This window comes from Hemibagrus wyckioides, linkage group LG03 (assembly GCF_019097595.1).
Source record: "Hemibagrus wyckioides isolate EC202008001 linkage group LG03, SWU_Hwy_1.0, whole genome shotgun sequence".
In the NCBI taxonomy this organism is placed as follows: Eukaryota; Metazoa; Chordata; class Actinopteri; order Siluriformes; family Bagridae; genus Hemibagrus; species Hemibagrus wyckioides.
The window spans coordinates 16,682,464-16,704,158 of NC_080712.1; the positions used below are offsets into that span (position 1 = coordinate 16,682,464).

At 40.4% G+C, this 21,695-nt stretch overlaps 1 protein-coding gene across 4 annotated transcripts in view; it reads right to left on the reverse strand.

Moving 5' to 3' along the window:
- smap1 (small ArfGAP 1) overlaps positions 1-21,695 on the reverse strand; it is a 111,047-nt gene that overhangs the window by 65,429 nt on the left and 23,923 nt on the right. For all 4 annotated transcript variants that reach the window (XM_058384116.1, XM_058384108.1, XM_058384131.1 and 1 more), the window contains exons 2-3: positions 8,394-8,527; positions 4,988-5,073 (exon numbers count right to left, since the gene is read on the reverse strand). In XM_058384116.1, coding sequence (XP_058240099.1) covers positions 4,988-5,073; positions 8,394-8,527 — 220 coding nt within the window. The remainder of the gene's footprint in view (positions 1-4,987; positions 5,074-8,393; positions 8,528-21,695) is intronic.

Here is a 21,695-nt window from a genome sequence, read left to right on the forward strand (position 1 = left end):
CTGATCACACAACACACACACCCATAAATGCAATGATATCATGCAGGTCGACAACTGACAAAGTGTTAAGGGCAAAAGCTCCTATGGCATTATTGGATTTGCACATTCATGAATCTTTGATCACAAAACAATTGTACAGCTGATAAAAAATGGATCAGGGATATCAGAGTGACGGTAGACCTGGGAGAAAAATAAGGAGTAAGACGGGAAAGAAACCGAGATGTTGGAAAAACAAACAAGAAAGTACAGGACGTCAGAGAAACATGAAAATCTAAAGCACCCTACATTCCTGAGAAAGATCGGCGGGAAAATTACTACTCCCTGTAGTGGAGAGAAGACAAAAGAAATTAGGAGCTCCAGGCCGCTTCGCCTCAACACTCAATCCCTTTACTACCACTGCAATTATCTAAAAACTACAAACTATTTTAACATGGAATTTCAATATTGTGCTGAATGAAGGGCGGTTGGGGGAAGCATGTAGGGTCTTCTGTGCCATTATATTTTCAGAGAGTATGCTGAAAAGAGATGTTTGCGAACTGAATTCAATAGCAGCTCGAGAGAGAGGACGCCATTCAAGGGCAAAATTAAATACGTAATATGTACATTAATGAATGGCTTTGTCCTTTTAAAGTCCTTAAGCTTTTCCCAGGCATAGGAGGTCTTTTAATTGGAGAAATTATTTATTATGAGCACAATTAAAATAAACTAAATCTGAATTCAATTAATGGGATAATTACAATTAGGACTATTCATTCACCATTTATGAAGCAAAACACTACTAACAAGTGACAGGTAATAGTGCAGTACATTAACAATCAGGTTTTTTTAGGATTAAAAGTGCTTAAGTTTAAATACGGTGTTCTATATGCTATTTTATAAAAACCCATCAGGCAAAAAATATATTAGTGTGAACCACATACTGCTATTACTTTAAATAATCTGAACAATCTGCCCAGAAATCTGACCTTTCAGAGCTTTCTTGGCATAAATGTGAAGAGCACCCTGAGTCTTTCATTATCTTACATTATTTTTATTTAACTGAATTCTAATCTACTCTATAAGCTAAGTCCCGGGCAAAAAGGATTGTATAATTATTTTGTCAACAACAAAAAACAACTGAGAGAGCTAGAGCGATAGAGAGAAAGTGCTAGAAAGAGTGAGAAAGAGAAAGAGGGCAGGACAGAGGTAGAGTGCTCTGTTAATTTTATTCATTAGAGTCTCCTGCTTTCCACAGTGAGCACATCTTTAGTTCTGCTACAATTTAAATGAAGAGTCAAAGGGCAAGAACAGCATGAATCAGGGTGAGAGTGTGAGAGTGAGCCTTAAGAGACAGACTGAAATAACACTGGCAAAGGAAAAAAGGAAAAAGAGGCGAAGCTGGGAGGAGGAAAGTAGGAAATTAAGAACAGCAAAGAGATAGAAAAGAAATAATGTTAAGTTAGGGCTTCAGAATGATACTGACATGGACAACAGATAAATACACTATATTGCCAAAAGTATTCGCTCACCCATCCAAATAATCAGAATCAGGTGTTCCAATCACTTCCATGGCCACAGGTGTATAAAATCAAGCACCTAGGCATGCAGACTGTTTTTACAAACATTTGTGAAAGAATGGGTCGCTCTCAGGAGCTCAGTGAATTCCAGCGTGGAACTGTGATAGGATGCCACCTGTGCAACAAATGCAGTCGTGAAATTTCCTCGCTCCTAAATATTCCACAGTCAACTGTCAGCTGTATTATAAGAACGTGGAAGTGTTTGGGAACGACAGCAACTCAGCCACGAAGTGGTACGCCACATAAACTGACGGAGCGGGGTCAGCGGATGCTGAGGCGCATAGTGCGAAGAGGTCGTCAACTTTCTGCAGAGTCAATCGCTACAGACCTCCAAACTTCATGTGGCCTTCAGATTAGCTCAAGAACAGTGCGCAGAGAGCTTCATGGAATGGGTTTCCATGGCCGAGCAGCTGCATCCAAGCCGTACATCACCAAGTGCAATGCAAAGCGTCGGATGCAGTGGTGTAAAGCACGCCGCCACTGGACTCTAGAGCAGTGGAGACGCGTTCTCTGGAGTGACGAATCGCACTTCTCCATCTGGCAATCTGATGGACGAGTCTGGGTTTTGGCGGTTGCCAGGAGAACGGTACTTGTCTGACTGCATTGTGCCAAGTGTAAAGTTTGGTGGAGGGGGGATTATGGTGTGGGGTTGTTTTTCAGGAGCTGGGCTCGGCCCCTTAGTTCCAGTGAAAGGAACTCTGAATGCTTCAGCATACCAAGACATTTTGGACAATTCCATGCTCCCAACTTTGTGGGAACAGTTTGGAGCTGGCCCCTTCCTCTTCCAACATGACTGTGCACCAGTGCACAAAGCAAGGTCCATAAAGACATGGATGACAGAGTCTGGTGTGGATGAACTTGACTGGCCTGCACAGAGTCCTGACCTCAACCCGATAGAACACCTTTGGGATGAATTAGAGCGGAGACTGAGAGCCAGGCCTTCTCGTCCAACATCAGTGTGTGACCTCACAAATGCGCTTGTGGAAGAATGGTCAAAAATTCCCATAAACACACTCCTAAACCTTGTGGACAGCCTTCCCAGAAGAGTTGAAGCTGTTATAGCTGCAAAGGGTGGACCGACGTCATATTGAACCCTATGGATTAGGAATGGGATGTCACTTAAGTTCATATGCGAGTCACGGCAGGTGAGCGAATACTTTTGGCAATATAGTGTATGTCTCTATCAGCAGAAAGGCTGCTTTTCATTGCATATCATCTCTTGACCATTTGTAATGCTAGGGCAAGTTTTGTATTAGTGAGGCCGTTAAAAACATGAGACAATAAGCAAAGGCAGAGAGCATGACAACATCTGGGCAGAAGTGCGGGGAAAAAAAGTCCACCAGATGTAAATCTCCATTCGGAAAACGTACGCCTCTGAAGAAAGCGGGTTCTATCAAAGGCTTTTTTTCTGGAAGAGGCTTCACCTTCCCTATCCAGATTAATCCATTGTGACAGTTAAGAATATTGTACTGCAGCGGTCAGCATAGAAATGAAGCGACTTCCACACCCACACCAAACACTAGAGTGCAGATAAGCAGGGTGCACGCCAAGGAAATTCAATTAAAGTGTGCAAAGGCTCCAAAGAGGAGAATGTGGAATTAGTTGGGCTGCCATACACACCCAATTAGGCCAGCTGTGTGTGACAGGCTGGAGGAGGAAAAAGCAATGCCCAAGCAGAGACAAAAGAAACAAACAAAGGGGAGAGGTGTTACTATTCCAGGCGTGTGTGTGTGTGTGTGTGTGTGTGTGTTTCACCTTCCCTCACAGTATACAGGTCTAACCCAAGGTGAGCGAGTTAGCTGTGAAAGCTGCATGTCGCTCTGCATTCAAATACTGTAAAATCTGGTGTAAGGCACTTGTATCTGAGCACTAAATCTAAGTGAGGTGTGTGGAGTCACTTGAGACTTTAGCTTGCCTAAAGGCACTGAAGTTCTCCTGTATATTATGAAAAAAAGAAAGAGTTAGAGAAAGAGAGAGAGAGAGAGAGAGAGAGAGAGAGAGAGAGAGCAGTGTGGATACTGGACTCTGAGCTCAGAAAATGTCTGGCATGATTGTGTTGTACTGATGCCACCAAAGCAGTCTGATTATATATTCATAAAGCTGTAACATATTATAATAGCTGAACATTTACAGACAGCAATATGGCTGCCAATGTGCTTTAAAACTGCACTTGAATTTGAACTAATTAGACAACTACTATATTAATATATAATGTTACACACTATATTGCCGCCAAAGGTAAATGGCTGCCACAAAGCTGGAGGCACACAACTGTACAAGATGTCTTTGTAAGCTGAACATTACAGTTTCCCTTCAGTGAAACTAAGAGGCCAAACCCTGTTCCAACATTGCAATGCCCCTGTGCACAAAGCAGCATCCATGAAAGATATGGTTTTCGAGGGTTGATGCCGGAAAACTCGAGAGCTCTGACCTCAACCCCAGTGAACATTTTTAGGATGAACCGGCTGAGTCCCAGGCCTCCTCACCTAACATCAGTGTCAGACCTCACTAATGCTCTTGTGGCTGAAAGGGCAAATATAAAAAGCCTTTCTGCAAGAGTAGAGCTTAGAGTAACAGCAAAGGGAGGGAGAATAAATTTGGAATAGGATGTTCAATAGCATATATATCGTGTGATGGTCAGGTGTACATATAGTGTATGCTGTGATTACTCTTGTGGTCCAGTGGCAGGATCCTGCACTCTCACCGCTTTAGCCTGGGTTTGAATCTCGGGTTGTGAACTTACACAATCACTGAGGGGTTAACTCTCTCAAGCCCCGATAAAATGGGACAGTTGCATCAGGAAGGGCATCCGGAGTAAAACCTCTGCCAAAATATGAGGATTGGATGAACAGGGAGCAGCCAAAGGACAACAAAAACAACAAGAAGTGCATTTTGTGATTCATAACAAATTTCAAAGTTCAAAACTTAAATTAATAGAACTCTATTGTCATTTTATCAGAGCTTCAATCACAGTGACTACAATATGTGTCTCTTGGAAACTGGCAATAACAAAATATTAAATATGGAATCACAGAAAATGTACATATAATGGAAGCAGTTCATATTTTTCATTCCCTTACTTCAAGTAACAAGGTCAAAATGCTAAAATAACTGCTAAGCTTAGAAGAAAAATGTATAGCATGGATTAAAATTTTTGCCTTTCAGTATGCAGTGAAACCACAGTGATACTGTTCGAGTACACCTGAAACAGCTCATCAGTTTAATACAGGGTTCAGCAGAAAGGTTAACGAACGAAGTGAAACACAAAACCATTGCTGGAGTCTGGACACTAGCTAGTCAGGACAGTAGCTGAGCATCACTGATATCTCAAAAACACACATTACCTGGGCTTCTTGCACCATACGGGATATATATATATATATACACACACACACACACCTGTGTGCGCACACACACTCGCAAAAAGATACTGGTCGGTTTGTGGCCGTCTGAAGTTATCTGGCAGATGGGCTTCGTACAGCTGTCTGGCCTTGGTGTTGCCCATGCTCTGCACACTCTGCACACACACAAACAGAAGAGAGAGAGAGAGGAGAGAAGATGAGAACAGAGAGATAAGAAGGCGAGATGAACTAACAAATGTAAGCAATGCACATTCTTAATTTGTGAGAGACAAATTACCACGGGTTTGATGGAGCTCGTCGAGGAACGAGCGAGGAGGAAAAAAAAATGTCACGCAATTACTCATCAAGAATTAATCAACCATTAAAGCTGCAGTTAGTATTCAGAGAGGAGATGCTCTCTTTCAGCTGCTCATTTCTACAAAAGGAGAATAAATCATTCATGCTGCTTTTAATAAAGCCTGTGTAGGGCACTGGCTTTAAAACACTGGTTCATGACCTTCTGGTAATGAGCCAAAATTAAAAAATCAATTTTATTTGAAATACAAAGCTAGATTTTTAGAGTGTCTGGAGCTCATTATGTGAACAGCTCTGTAGTGAAAAGCCTGGTGAGAGTTAACATCCCTGGTTTACATGTTTAAAAGAAAAGCAAAGTGGCACTAAAGATCTATCACTTTTACTGTATGGTAGATTCAGGAAAAAAATGTATCCCTAACTATTCCCATGTATCCCGAGCTATTAAATATAACTGAAACCCACACACACAAAAAATAAAAAATCAGGGATTTTCTCCTTGATCAGAAAGGCGAGTGTTTCAGAGTGCATCCTGACTGGCAGCAGCATCTTCCTGGCAATGTAAACAACTCCAACAACAGTGCTGGAACAGTGGGTACGAGGAGTGGTGCATCCACAGTGCTTTTGTTTTTGCGTGTGAGTCATGGACATTGAGTGGTGTGTTGGTGCACTTCGAACATATTTCCAGCAACAAAAGTGCTCACAGAAAGAGAAATAAACAATGGAAGATTGCAGAGTTGCTCTGCCCTTCATTGTTATTTCCTCATTTTTTGGCTAGTATAAAAAGCGACGGTTATCAGCAGAGCATGGCACTGCAAAATGCAGAAGCAGCATGCATGGAGCTTAATAAAAATGGATTCAAATGAGCTCTCATTTAACTGCCTAGTATAATGCAACGGCAAGCTGGCTATTAACATTTTAGAGCTGAGTTCTGTCAGCAAGATCAGTTCAAGCATGCGGTAATTCTTAGTTTATGGCGTCTTATCATACGGACATGAACGCAAACTGGAAGGGCTTTGCACAGTACCGAAATATTAATGAGATTTATTTCAATCTATTACATCAAAACTGTTTAGATGATAATATACCTTGACTACTATTTTATAGCATTAGGTGTCGATTATGATGATCCTTCATCTCAGTGCAATGCAGCTACTTCAATCCTCACACTGATTTACTGAACTCCTCAGCATTAACACACAATCTATTACACTAATTTATTGTATATAAAACTAGATGCACTTCATTCACACTCTGGCACAAATACACTGCAGTGATGCAGATAGAAGTCAGTTTTTCTGGCAGGGGAAAAATGAGCAGGTGGCTAATTCTTGGTACTTCAGTACACCTGACATGGACTAAATATAGTTCCGTGTAACTCAAATTATTCGGTAGAAAATGACAGGAAAAAAACACTGTGCATATTAAATTCACAAGAAACTAAGAGACATAAGGAGTGAATCTGAAGAGGTTCTTATAATTCATACTGTTTAAAAAAAATAATGAAGACTAATATCAGTATACATTATATACACACTAATCCCCAGAGATTCAGACTGATGGCAGAAAGTCTGGACTCCATTGCAGCTTTTATTGGACAAGGAACGCCAAAAGGGCATCTGACTAACATGTAAAGCAACTAATCACAGTTCGTTTAGTTCAGAGTCATGTTTACGGGAGTAGAAAAGTGTAAAGCCCTAAAAAAAAAAAAAAGTCCCTAAAAAACAGACATGCCACCAAAGATTGTTCATTTAAGAAAGAGTCTATAGCACGAACTTCACATAATTTGGAAATTCCAGCGTTTAGCTGATCCTCATAAGTTCTCATGGTTATAGATGCAATTATGACAGCTTCCTTCTTCCATCAGGGAAGTAGAGCATCAGGACAGCTTTGTTTCCAGGTTTCAAAAAACACATGTCTTCAGAAAGTCCTGTAGAAGCCATCCAATTAGATGACGACTTTGAATCTCCTGACATGATCCCAGTTTTGTACGCCATATACACCAGATGTTCAAGGATGATTTGTGGGTATGACGTTTGAGGCTGAGACTATATACACTGATTCGTCCTCTTTACCAAGAGGACCATATCCCAAGATCATCATTTTTTCTTCTAGTTACATATGTAAATATTGTAATGTTTTTTTTAATTCATTCCAGAGTAGAAAAAAAACTCCACGAAAGAGCAAACAGGATCAATACAGTACTCCCCCGCTATATCGCGGTTCAGATTTTTATTTGGAACATAACACATTTTTTTTGCGGATTTTCCCGGTATATCGTGGTATCCGCAAACCTTATAGTGAATTGTTTTTATGTTGAAATAAGGTAATTTATTAATAAAAATCTAATTATTAATAACAAAATATAAACATAATAAAGTAAAATAAAGTAAAATGTTAATAATATATCAAATACTGTACAGCGTAGTGTTGTTTAGGAAAGCGGGGTGCGGGGATGCTGAAAATCAAAATACAGTACGGCTGGCCAATCGGAATGCCCCATTCATTTAATCACGGTTGTGATTGGCTGCTGGCTATGCATGCAGTTGGGGAAAGGGAAGCATAATTCTCCAGCATCCCAGTTCTTTACATGTCACTGTCCCGAGTGTTTGGTTTTGTTCTGTGTACGCTGTATTTTTACAGTTTTTCTACAAGCCCCATTATGTCGCCCAAACGCTCTGCACCTTCTAAGGCTTCAGGGAAGGAACATACATACATACAGTACTCACTATAAATGTGATATTTCTACAAATTTACCCAAAATTCATCTCACTATATGCTTGCAAATGTTTTCTGGGTGTGTTTAAAGAGTGTGGGAGGGTAATTTACGGCTTAAACAATAAAAAAAAAAAAGAAAGAAAAAAAAGCATCTGTGGGTCCGCCCATGTATCGCAGATTTTCGTTTATTGCGGATGGTTTTGGAACATAACCCAAGAGATAAACGGGGGATTACTGTACTAAAGTTTATATCTTCATATGGGGATGTGGTAGTTGGTTAAAAGGTTGTTAGTTAAAATCCGAGGTCCACCATGCTGCCGCTATGGGGCCCCTGAGCAAGGCCCTTAACCCTCTATTGCTCAGTTTTATAAAATGAGATATATTCTAAGATGCTCCGGATAAGGGAGTCTGCCAAATCCCAGAAATGTAAATGTTAATAAAACTGATGAACAGTACAAAACAGTACCTGGATTTGCTCGGGAGTCCATTGGTCCAGGTTGACTGATTTGACGCGGGATATGTGCACTCCCAGGTTCCGGTGGATTCCAGCACACCTGATACAGATAAACACACCCAGGTTCCAGGAAGCCCATCGAGGTCCTGCGTGAAGAGAAGAAGCATCTTTTACACCACAAATCTCAAGTCATTCTGCTGTTGCTTCCGGCTTGGATATGGAATGCAATGAGCATGTACAAACAACTAATCAAAAGCAAAGATATGGTTTGTGAGAAAAGCTGCTGCAGATTCTCCAACACAATCAGTGCATCTTACAGGATACTGACCTTGAAATACACCTTGCTTAACATTCTGGTGATAACAATGTACATGAGTAAACACTATAACACACCCTTAGAGTCATTATACAATCCACTGGACCATAAAAGAGTTTGATTCTGGGATTATTTTCCAGTTCTAGTTCATTTTGGATCAAACCGAGAGATAACTCAGTGATAACAGTAATGACTGTGTTATCATATCATGGAGAAGAGCTTGAATAAACCCTTTTTTAAAATCAACTATTTTTCCTAATAAGGATTACTGACATGCGATACAAAAACATCTGTACCATTTTAATTTAAATAAAAGAATCCCAAAACATGAACGTGAACATCAATGCACTACAAATATCTGCAGTGAATTAACATCCAGTATGATCCGAATACAAAAGGACCTTTTGTTTGTCCTGTGTATGCGGGGAAATTTATTTATTTCTGTTTTTTTTTTTCTTGAGAAATCTTACCCTGAAAGAATAAATTAGCTGAATATTGCTTTTGACAAACACAATCAGCACCAACAAACCCTACTATTGTGTGCGCTTGTGTGGTTTGAACCATGGTTTTGTATGTGGCACGCATATCCGTTTTGTGACACAGTATGTCTCAAATAAATTACTAGATCATTTTATAAATAACTAGTTTCAGACATTCTGTATATTGCATTTAGCATTTTATTTTCATCTGTCCAACCTTTCATAACACATCACTTTTTTTTTGCTTGTCCTCTGTGGTGGCTCAGTTAAAAAAAACCACATGGGTCACCCACAAACCCATATGCACAGCCTATTAGGTTCACATACCACACATCAAACCATTTTTTGTGCTTTTGTTGGAGTGGAACCAGTACAAGACCACTTTATACCCATTCTCTCAGAGTGAAAGGTTTCACCGGTAACCAAGTGTTCTCAACTGCCTAAACGATCTGCATCAAAACGAACAAGGAACAAGGCTTGGGAGCGTTAACACTAGCAGTTTACTCCAAAACAAAGCCTGAAATATTGGTAATGTGAAAGCTGTCATATGGACCAGGAAGCACACCGTGGTACTGAACCTGAGACTACCTGTGGGAGGTAGTGTAAGTTCGGTTACACTGAAACTGTGCCACCGATTCCCGTGCACGTGAATACGACACGTTTTTGCGTCTGCACTTTTCGAAAAAAATAAAACAACCTGCGCAGGTGTTTTAGCCGATGATGACATCATTAGTTTCCACAAGACTCGTGTACTTTGAGTAGTAGAGGAATGATGTGGGGACCTGAAGAGGTGAAAAGCCTTACTGCACATACTCACAAATAATTTTTTTTTTTTTTAATAAATAAACAAAAAGTGTGCACATTTGTGACGATGTAAAACATGTACTGGAGTCTGACAGAATCAAGTGAGTCTAAAACCAGAGCAATAAGACAACAGTATAAGACACTGTACTTCTAATCAGATAGAGCGTTACTAAGTATGATGGATGATAAATTACACCCCTTGCTGTAAAATGTCATTTCTGTGACTTCCATCATTCAACCTATGCAGCCTGCTCCCACTCTCTTTTACAGAAACACACTGTGTATCTGACTCACACTTCCTTTCGAGTGCTTGGCATTAGCCGTCATGCTCACTGGACTACAGGGAGGCGGAAGGAAGGTCCCTATGACCCTGGCACTGTTACCACTCAGCCTCCTGGCAGTCTGACTCCCACAATCCACACATGCATTTGCATACACTATGACTTATTAGCATAACACACAGTGTGGTAAGGGTTCTTTATTTTTTTGAGCGTGCTCATAACTCATGCATGGTGCTGCATGATTACACAGGATATTAATGACTGTCTCAGCACTGTTCTCCACCCGTGGAACAAAAGAGGAGTACACGGAGCAAACAGGCAGATAAGACTCCCGGTGCAGCGTAAACTCGGGTGGAGACACAGTAATGAGCGAACAGTCTCTTATCGCTCCCCCACCCTAACTATTATCCAGCTCGATGCACACGTTCCTGCTACCACCAACCCACATTTATTAATCCAATAAAGGGCTGGGAGATTGTGTCTTACCCCTGAGCAGCAGCCACTACGTAACTCACCCACCATTAAATGTGTTTCATTAGTCACAGAGTGGAGCTGGAACTGCGGGGTGGAGAACTGAAAACAGTCACATACTCATGAGCTGCTACATACAGATTTCTAGGTCGAGCTTATGGTTTCCCAGAGGCCTGGGTGGCTCACTGCAACTTCTAATTGGGAATGCAGGATTGTACATTAACACTGAAATAAATTAAAGATGTAGAAACACTCTATGTGATTGGCCAGTGAACAAGCATAACATTATGACCAACTGCCTAATATTGCTTGTTGGTCCCAATTTTGCTGCCAACCCAGCCCTGACCCGTCGAGGCAAGGACTCCACTAGATCCCTGAAGGTGTGCTGTGGTATCTGGCACCAAGATGTTAGCACTAGATCCTGGTAGGATACTTTTCATAGATACTGACCACTGCAGATGGGGTACACCCCACAAGAGCTGCAGTTTTGGAGATGCTCTGATCCAGTCATCTAGCTATCACAATTTGACCCTTCCTCAAACTCGCTCAAATCCTTACGCTTGCCCATTTTTCCTGCTTCTAACACATCAACTTTGAGGACAAAATGTTCCCTTGCTGCCTAATATATCCCACCCACTAACAGGTGCCATGATGAGGAGATAATCAGTGTTATTCACTTCACCTGTCACTGCTCATAATGTTAAGGCTGATCAGTATATATTAAAATACGACAGGAAAAAGGCAAAATGGGGAGACGTGTTGAAATGGGATTGGACCGGGGAACTGTATGAAATATATATAGGACCACTAAATTCCACAGGACAGCAGTACAAGATGCTGGGGTATGGACAGTCTTTGTGAATCTGGCTGGTTATTTTCTGAAGTTTTGATTGAGATATTATTGAATTGTTTTGTAGTTAATTTTTGTGAACTAGACTGGGTCAATACAGGGCGGAAAAGAGATTTTCCTGCATTAGCTTATAAATCAAAATGAGCACCATGCTGGTTTATAACAGAACAGGCTTTGCTACAGATTTGTCAAGAGCATCTTACAAAGTGAATACGTGTTCATAGTCATCGAGTGTCACGTCCAAGACGTCGCCTCATCAACCATGTGCTGTTATTCATCATTAAATAACACTTATCAAATGGAAGAAATTTGGAAGAGATATCAAGGTCAACTGAACTTGTAAACATGACAGAACACTATTTTTCTAATTTTATGGTTTTAAACATTGTAGTACAGCCAGCCAGCAGAGAGACATTCTGGCTTCACTGTCATAATGTCCACTCATATATATGCCTATCCAGCCTGACACACTCTCCACCAAACTGGCAAAAACAATCCATCCCATGGCACAAAATCACAATAAAAAGCCCAATGATGGAAGTCATAACACCTTTTTAAATCTTCAAGAAAGCAGGAGCAAGGCTTGGACCTCCACCCCATAGGTCAGTGTGAAGAAAGATCCCGCTTTACTTTCTGTAATAAAAAGCAGCAGAGATCTTTATTCGGTCCTGTTTCAACCCTTATCTGTCTGCCAGTCTCTCTCTCTCTCTCTCTCTCTCTCTCTCTCTCTCTCTCTCTTTCCTTCTTTCACTTACAGACTTTCTAAGCTGGTGAGCAGTGAAGTAGAGGAGAGCTGGGGCTCAAAGCTAAGACAAGCTTAACTAACCCTGTCCTATTTGTGACTGCCTCTCCGCACGTCTGCATGGACCGAAGCCAGTGTCGATTGTCTGGTGAGGAGACTGCTGCTTTCAGACAGGACACGCTTCTGTGTGGGTTTTTTTTTTTTTGTTCTTTCTATCTTCTTCTGCACAGCTGGTTGCAGCAGATCCAGAGAGACAGGGGTCAACACTGCAATCGCTCTGCACTAGCAAGAACCGTCCAACTACAGATGAACACCATGCTTGTGTACACCATAGCTATATAACACAAAACCACACCCATTTAACACAACACACACACACACACAAACACACAGAGAGAGATAGACAGACAGACAGACTTACTGACAGGCATAGAGGAAAACAGACAGACAGACAGACGCAGATTGAAAGAGAGAGTAAAAGAGAGGCACAGACAGAGAGACAGACAGAAAGACAAACTAAGAGAGAGACAGACAGAGAGTAAAAGAAAGACAGACAGACCGACAGAGATTGAAACAGAGGCACAGACAGAATGAGTAAAAGACAAACTAAAAAGACAGAAAGAGTAAAAGAGACACACAGACAGACCGACAAATTGAGAGACAGAAAGAATCAGAGATTGAAAGAGAGATACAGACAGAGAGAGTAAAAGACAGACAGACAGAGAGAGAGAGAGAGAGAGAGAGAGAGAGAGAGAGAGAGAGAGAAGAAGGCGGGGTATATGAAATCATTTTGGCTGAGCCCTGCTACACTGAGGCATTAAGAAAGCCCACAAGGCTGTAGTGAACAGCTGGAAAGGGAGATAACATTATGACATTTGGGAGAGTCTCTGCACTACCTGGATTGTACCCAGGTCCCTCAGATGGGTAGTGCTACCTTAAAATGCAATTAAAAAGCAACCTAAATGAATTCTTCACTGTTTTTTTTTTTATTTAGCCTGACTGCAATGGCATGGTCCGCGGCTTTGTGTGTGTATTAGAGAGAGAAGTGTGTGTGTAGAGGAGGTTCGCAGCTGTTCTACACTGCTCTGTCCTCCTTACACACTTCATCATTAAGCCAGCAGTGAGTATTACCTGCGTGCAGTGGGCAGTGTTGCCTGATAAGTCAAATATTTTTCATTGTTATGAATAAATAAAAAATAAAACCATGGATTATTGTGTTCTTCATTCTTTGTAACTACAAATGAACTGTATAAGACATTAAAACATGGTGCAGTCTTTGTTCAATTATATCAAGAGGACGTTAAAGAAAGATTTTTTTTTCATACCCAAAAGAAAAGTGCAAAAACTATACTTTTCATCAAGACTTGCTTCAACACAAACAAACACGAAAAACAAACAAAAACCTCAACATAAAGTCCACACAAACAACGATACACTTTCTTATCTCCTTTTCCAGCTCCATAAAGCATTGTTCTCTCTGAGGTTGCCCCTCTCACTGCAACACACAAAGCAGACACAGAACACACACAAGTGCAGACACACACTCATTACCAGCTCCTTCTCCAGGACCTTATCCTTCCCTCACAACACACACTTTCCACACATATACACAGAGTGTAGGCAAATAATCAGAACACAAACTAAAATAGTAGCCTCACTTCTGCTTGATTATAAAAAAATACAAAAATGTGCACTTTGGTCTGGCATAAGATTATAAACTAAGTGAAGTATTTCTACATATAGTATAAAGCTGGGCAATAATTCAATATACACCGATCATGCATAACATTATGACCTTAATATTGTGTTTGTCCCCCTGACAACTTTCTATCAGAACCAACATTAACTTCTTCAGCAGTCAGTAGCTCGTCTGTTGGATCGGACCACACGAGCCAGCCTTCACTCCCCTTGTTCATCAGTGAGCCTTAGCTGCCTATGACCCTGTCCCCGGTTCACCACTGTTCCTACCTTGGGCCACTTTTGATAGATACTGACCACTGCAGACCGGGAACACCCCAAAAGAGCTGCAGTTTTGGAGATCTGGTCCAGTCGTCTAGCCATCACAATTTGGCCCTTCATCAAACTCTCTCAAATCCTTACGATTGCCCATTTTTCCTGCTTCTAACACATCAACTTTGAGGACAAAATGTTTACTAGCTGCCTAATATATCCCACCCACTAACAGGTGCCATGATGAGGAGATAATCAGTGTTATTCACTTCACCTCTCAGTGCTCATAATGTTATAATTTGTAATATAAATCACAAATTTTGTTTTTAATAACAATTACAATCTGTGTAACAATTAAACTACTTTAATAACAAACAATTTTAAAAAACTGAAAAATACTGATTAAACAAAAAAAGGGTAATTTTCCCATCTTTTTTGTATTTCATAATTTCCTTCTGAACAAAAAGTACTCTTTTTTTGTTTTGTTTAGTTTTTTGGCAAATCTATATATCTAGATATATATTGAACAGAATGTGTTTCAAGATTCAAGAGTCTTTTATTGTCACTATACTGAGTACAGCGAAATTAGAGCAGTCCTGGCAGTGCAATTCTCATATAATGTGGTGAAAACCGTACATCTGTTTTAACAATGAAATAAAAAAATAAAACTGCACTCAAAGCAATAGTGATAAATAAGTTGATTATTGTAATGATGTATACGATATAAATAAGTATGTAAATACTACTCGATATAAATAAGTTATTGCACAACAGTTGAACATAGGGGATTTGCATATGGTGAGAGGATATTAAAGTGTCATGGCATGTAAACATGTCAAATAATATCGAATATAAAGTGCAGCAGAATGTAAACATATTGAGTAATATGTGAATAGACACATACTGAGGTATACCGAGAGTGCAAATAATAAGGTTTGTGTGTAGAAAAATGCTGGATCAGATTCAGTATCATGATATAATATTTTAGTCATACTGCTGTTCCTACAGCTCTACTCTAAAGTCGCCATTAATCGCCTGATCACTTGCTGATCGAATATACAGAATTTCCTTCAAAATATGCAAATCATTTCATTTTGTATTCCACATTCCATATGCCTTAATTGAATAACGGATTCGAACCCGTTCAAGATTTTGCATATCCAAATAAATATTCAAATGAGCGCATACATCCCTAATTACTGCCGAAAACAAATCTTCACCTTCCTGCCTGTCACCTACGCAAACTCAACACTCAGCCCCTTTGTTTTTACATGTACAAAAAAATGGGACGCCCGCATCGTTTTGTCAATGTCACCCCAAGGCTACCAGAATGCATTTGTCAAAATAAACAACAGTTGCCTTATCTACTCCATCGCTCAAATTTCTGAAGCCACAGTACTCACAGGGACGGCGGCTCCTTTTTCTCCGCTACTGCCCTACACCCTGCAGCAAGAAAGATAATATATATAAAGGGAGAGAGACAGAAAAAGAGAAATAGAGACCATCAATCATAAAAGAGGCTCAAAAGAGGCAGAGTGATGGTAGAAAAGAGAAAGACAAAGAAAGAAAGAAAAAAAAATTCCTCAGTAAACTTGGGGTGAATAGAATGATGTTGAGGTTTTTTTTCTCCTCTGATCCTACTGGGCTGTTGGAAGTTTACGGGAAGGAGGCCAGTACAACTTCCAGCTTCCCTCTTCACCGCCTGACTCTATACTAAAAACTGATTAGGGCTCAAACTCCTAATCAGCCCAACAGCAGCCGTACAAACAGTATGTTTCTGCTCCCTTCTCTCTTCTTTTCTTGCTCTTGCCATCTGCACATGTAAATGTGAAACTCGCAAACAAGCACAGTTCATCAATAATTCATGGAGGTACAGAGTTTAAGCTGATTACACTATGCATAATCATGCAATCATGCAACAAACAAAAGCAGAACAAAAATAAAAAGAGATGATAAATATTAAAAACAAGAGAACAGTTCACTAAAGATAATTTGGGCCCGTCAAGGCTTGTTGGAGATCGGAGTCTAGGCCTGAGGTAATGTGTTATGAGAATGGGGGGGGGGGAGTGTGTGTGGTGTGTTATGAGAATGCATGAGGTTGAAATGAATGTTTGATAAATTGTTTTTCTGTATTTTTCTTTTGCATGATTTGGACAGCTTAGACTAAATTCTACAAGCTGAACTAAGCAGGACATCATATAATAGGCTTGAGATAAACGAATAATAATTGAGGCTAATTGGATTCTCCAGTATTTTTCCTCTCTTGCCAATGTACATCGTCACTGGCCAGCATTTGAGAAATTATCCAACCTGTCAATCAAGTTGCACCAGTGCAATGCATAAAATCCTGCAGATGCAGGTCAAGTGCTTAAAGCTAAAGCTTGAAATGTTTACATCAAACATCAGCAGTGAGGGGAAGTATAATCTCAGTGATGTTGTCATGCTTGTTGGTGCCAGATGGGTTGGACTGAGCATCTCAGAAACTGTTGACTGCTTGGGATCATCACTCAGTCTGTACAGTTTACATTGAATGGTGCAAAATAACAAAAAATATGGAGCTGCTATGCAGAAACACCTTGATCAGAGAGGTCAGAGGTGAACGTCCAGACTGTTTCAATCGGACAGGAAGACTACTGTTGTAGCACAAATAATCACTTTTTACAAACGTGGTGAGCAAAAAAGCATCTCTAAATACCTCAAACCTTGAGCTGAATGAGCTCAACAGAAGAAAACCTCACTGGGTTTCATTTCTCGGGCAAGAACAGGAATTCAATTCAATTGTGTAACACTTAACAATGGACATTGTCTCAAAGCAGCCTTACAGATAAAAGCCAAAAACACAGAATGAAAGTTACAAATTAAATTAATATTTATTCCTAATGAGCAAACCTGAGGTAATGGAAAATCTCCTTGAGATGACATGAAGAGGAAACAGTGAGAGGAACCAGACTTATCCTCATCTGGGTTAAACTGGACAGTAAATAATCTGAGGCCATAGCAGGTACAAAAAAAATCCAGGCAGTATATTTCCAATCCTACAGACAACACTGAGATGACATTTTTTCCCCATTCTGATGTTTGATGTGAATGTTTCATTGAAGATCTTGATGTGGATCTGTAGGGTTTTATGCCACATGAATAAATACATAAATGTTTGAATTACAGACAGAGTTAAGTAGTGCAATAACTCACACTGAGGGTTGGATACGTCTGGTTAGAAAGAGCAATTAGCAGAGATTAGGCACAGTCATGAAATGTGGTCTGCTTGTCTTTCCTGAGTTGTGAACGCAAATCCCAACATATTATAAAACTATAATCACTGTGGAGGAGAATAGCTGTTACGAATAGCTGTTAAGGCAGCATTGCTGCAAAAAAACACATTATGCCAGATATGAAATGATTGAAAACGTGTATAAATACATTCAATGTGACGTGCTAAAATGGCATGAACTGGACAGCTCTAATTACAGATTTGTCAGGGTGCACGAGTGTCTAATTTGTCCTTGGTGAACGCTCATAGGGATTAGGGAACATGTGAAATTGGTTAGCTTTCAGCACAGCCTAGAAACTGCGTGCCACTAAGCTTGATGCGCCCGGAAAACCACCACAGAGAAAGCAATCACTGCAGCCTTTACCGACATCATAATACCAAATTTACTGCAGTATAATTCCAGCCCTGCGCTGCTATTTGCTATCTAGACGCAATCATTCCTGTGATATACCGCATGGCTATATTAACTGGAAATATCCACTAACATCAACTAAATATAGAAGGAAATAGCTATATATTATGACGCCTCCATGGAAGGACATGACAAAAGAAGGAAGTACGTCAGGTCGAGTATAATCAGGCTCGTTCAATCAAAACTCTGGTAGTGTTATTCATTTGAGAGCAATTCAGATAATCAGCTGGGAAAGGCTATTTTTACTTCGAACAGTAACGTTGTAGTGAAGAGGAAGAGAAGAAGAATAAGAGCTTTCTGCTTTGAGCTCAACTTTTAGAATCAAAACAGCCAGCATGACCAATGCAGTACTAGCACACAGACACAAACACACACACACACACACACACACACACAGCATCTGTTCCACCACTGAGCATTTCATAAGTGCTGCATTTCCTTAAAAGCGTCCATTTGTTTTCCTGATCAGGAGGTAAAAAAAAATAAGTCAGTGAGAATGTATTTGTCTTAATATGTCCTTTGTGAGCGGATCACATGCTAGGATCATCGCCCACGCTGCAAAAGTCTACTTGCCCGTCAGGCGTCAATGCTAGGTGAATATGTTTGTCAGAGAGAAAGGGATTGTGGCACAGGTCTCCTGGCATGTCACAGTAAGAGCAAGAGGCCAAGCTTTCAGTGTTCATCATGCTGAAGATAAACAAACTGTCCTTCAGCCAGGGTGAAAATGAGCAGAGAGCATGAGCATTAATACTGCGAAATGATGTAATTAGGAGGCTAATGCGATGCCAGGATGCTGTGATTTGTCTCTGTGGAGTGATTGAGTGACTAGGGTTGTGAATGTTTGCTCAAACACATGGTTAACCCTTTGAGGTGCAAGTGCCTGAGTGCTAAAATCATCTTTTCAGACGTCAGTAAGAAATTATGAGGAAAAAAACAAAAAACAAAACACTTTGAGGCATGTTTTGATCCAGACAGCAGCACTGCCAAGGTGCACAGGTTAGAAACGTGCATCCGGATTAACAACATCACAGGAGCGAGTGGTTTTTTACTCTTAAGTAGGCAGGAGAAGAATGTTCAATAGAACTCGATTCAAAATCTTAATGTACAATAAACACAAATGTACTGCACAAGTAAGCAACACTGCACATGCGGCATGTCACGACTACTCCACTTTACGTCCTACACCAGCTACTGCTCTCACATGCAGGGTTCATTTCGGTTTAATAATATAACATGCACACCTATATCTGTACTGAGTGTCAAATTAACATAAATGTATTGTGCTGCTGTGATCACGTAAAAGGTCATCAGTCCAGTGATATTTTCAGTTCTACATGCTGTGGCGGATACAACCTTCTCAAAGTTTCCACTTTAACTAACATCAGAGTGTGCAGTGTAACAGTGGTGGCTAAGGATTTAAATATTAAGCTGATGTTCAGTAAGCTTTCTGATCTGTTAAAGACAAACCCAGGCATCGGCCATGTGAGGAAGGTTTAAGTGCAGTTGAAAGTAATACCTGATTACGGCGTGTTTCGGATGCTTTAAGCTCCACCTCCAGGAGCAGTTTACTGAGTACCTGTTCATTAACTCATACAGATATTCAAATATTACAGTTAGGCAGAAGCATAACAATATACATGACCACATGATATATGTTTGGTGGGAACAGCATTCAGTCACTGACATGTGCCATGTACACACTTGCTTTCACACAGTCGCTTGCTCTCACACACACTCAATCTGTTGGGGGCATGCTCACTCACACATTTAGTCGCTCACACTCACACACAGTCGTTTGCTCTCACACACATTGCTTCAGTCGTTTGCTCTCACACCCAGGGCATGCTCACTCTCTCACACAGTCGTTTGCTCTCACACTCACACACAGTCACGCAGTCGTTTGCTCACACATACAGTTGTTCAGTAGTTTGCTCTCTCACACAGTCGTTTGCTCTCTTGCACAGTTATTTGCTCTCACACACAGTCGTTCAGTCATTTGCTCTCACACACAGTCGTTCTCATTCACAGTTGTGCTCTCATGCACATATTCACCTGCAAACATCGTTACACGCACATTCGCGCACACACACACTCACTCACAACACTCACACACCTGTAAAGAAATGATGAGGCGTTCCTTATAACACCTAGATTTGTGCTGCTTGTTACTAAGTGTGAAGGTGAGAGAGAAATAAACAACAGAGGACTGATCTGAATTCTAACCAGAGAGGAAAGCTATGTGTATGTGAGTACATATGCCAGGTTTATTGTGTGTGCCTCTTAGCGGCGTTTCCACTCAAACAGTAATGCTCACGGTTCAAGTCTATATTTTGCCTTCAGATCCCAAGTGGCACTATATAATAATCAGCAGGCTCCAGCTGGAAAGACGCGAGTGAGAAAGAGCATCTTGAAGAAAGCCATGCGCAGAATTTGTCAGTGTGTACGTGTCATGGCAAGTGTATAGTGTTTGTTGTGCTCGCGTCGATATTTAATTGTAATTATTGACTTTTCACCGTTTCTGTTACTGTCTCTGCTAATCCTAGTCTGTCACTATCTCATGTGAAGCGCAGCATTGTGATTGAGGAGGAGCTATATTTGGTTTCAAACGACACACTTGAGTGTGAAGAGAATAACAATAAAGCCTGCTTCCCTAAGTTACACCTTATACAAGCCATAAAACACATCCTGTCAGCTCTGATGTTTTCTTTTCAGACACGGAGAGTGAAATAGTCGTATACTGTAAAATAATCTGATTTTTGACGCTACCTGAAAAACTGAAAAGTTCGAAAAAAGAAATTCAAGATGTACAACTTGTTCAATAGCGAACTGTAAATAGGCTCAGTTTACGTCTACCATATTATCTTAGTCTTTCATCATGCTGTTCAATTTTATTGTGTTTGGGCTTTTATCACCACTTTTTCTTTCCTTCTTGACAGGCAGAAATCTATTCAAGCTTTTTACATTGTTCTCTTTTTTTCATCCTTGTCTCTTTTCTTTTGTTTATTCTCATTTCGATCACTTTATGCACTCTAACACTCTTTTATAAAGCATTTAAATTATAAATAATAATAATAATAGCACAAGAATTTCAAGCACTCTACAGTCAACCATGTCAAAACTAATAATTTTTACATTTTATTATTATTATCATTATTATTATTATTATTATTATTCTGTTTCTATCTGAAAAGTGAGGTGAACTCTGCATCTGGAATGAGTAAGGTTTTCAGAACACCACACACACACACACACACTCACACACACACACAGTGCTCCCGCTCTCTCACAGATTCTTAGAGCACCACCTTGGGGCAGATAAAGACTAGCATAAGGCAGGACTGTCCATTCTCTGATCCTCACACAAGGCGGCACAATATCTCTGCGGCGCTGCTCATCGCAATATGAATAGTGCAGAAAGCTTCAATATGTAAATGAGCTTCCCCGCAAATCCCTCAGCATTTTACTGTGCGCTGTTTGACCTCTTCTAATGGAAAATAGATATTGTACTTCTGAGTTGCTGCCATCATTATGTGAGACCTGATTGTCCTTTCTACGTATTCTATGGAAATACCTTTGCCACTCACTGCAATATGGTGAATTAAGCAGCTTTACAAAGCAGTAGAGCGCAGCGTTTCCCTCAGTCCCATCAACCACACGGACTTAAAGCCTTACCTGAATATTCTTCATTTCTCAGAGGGACATCGGTAATGAAATATTTGCATGTGTCCTCGCTCAGTA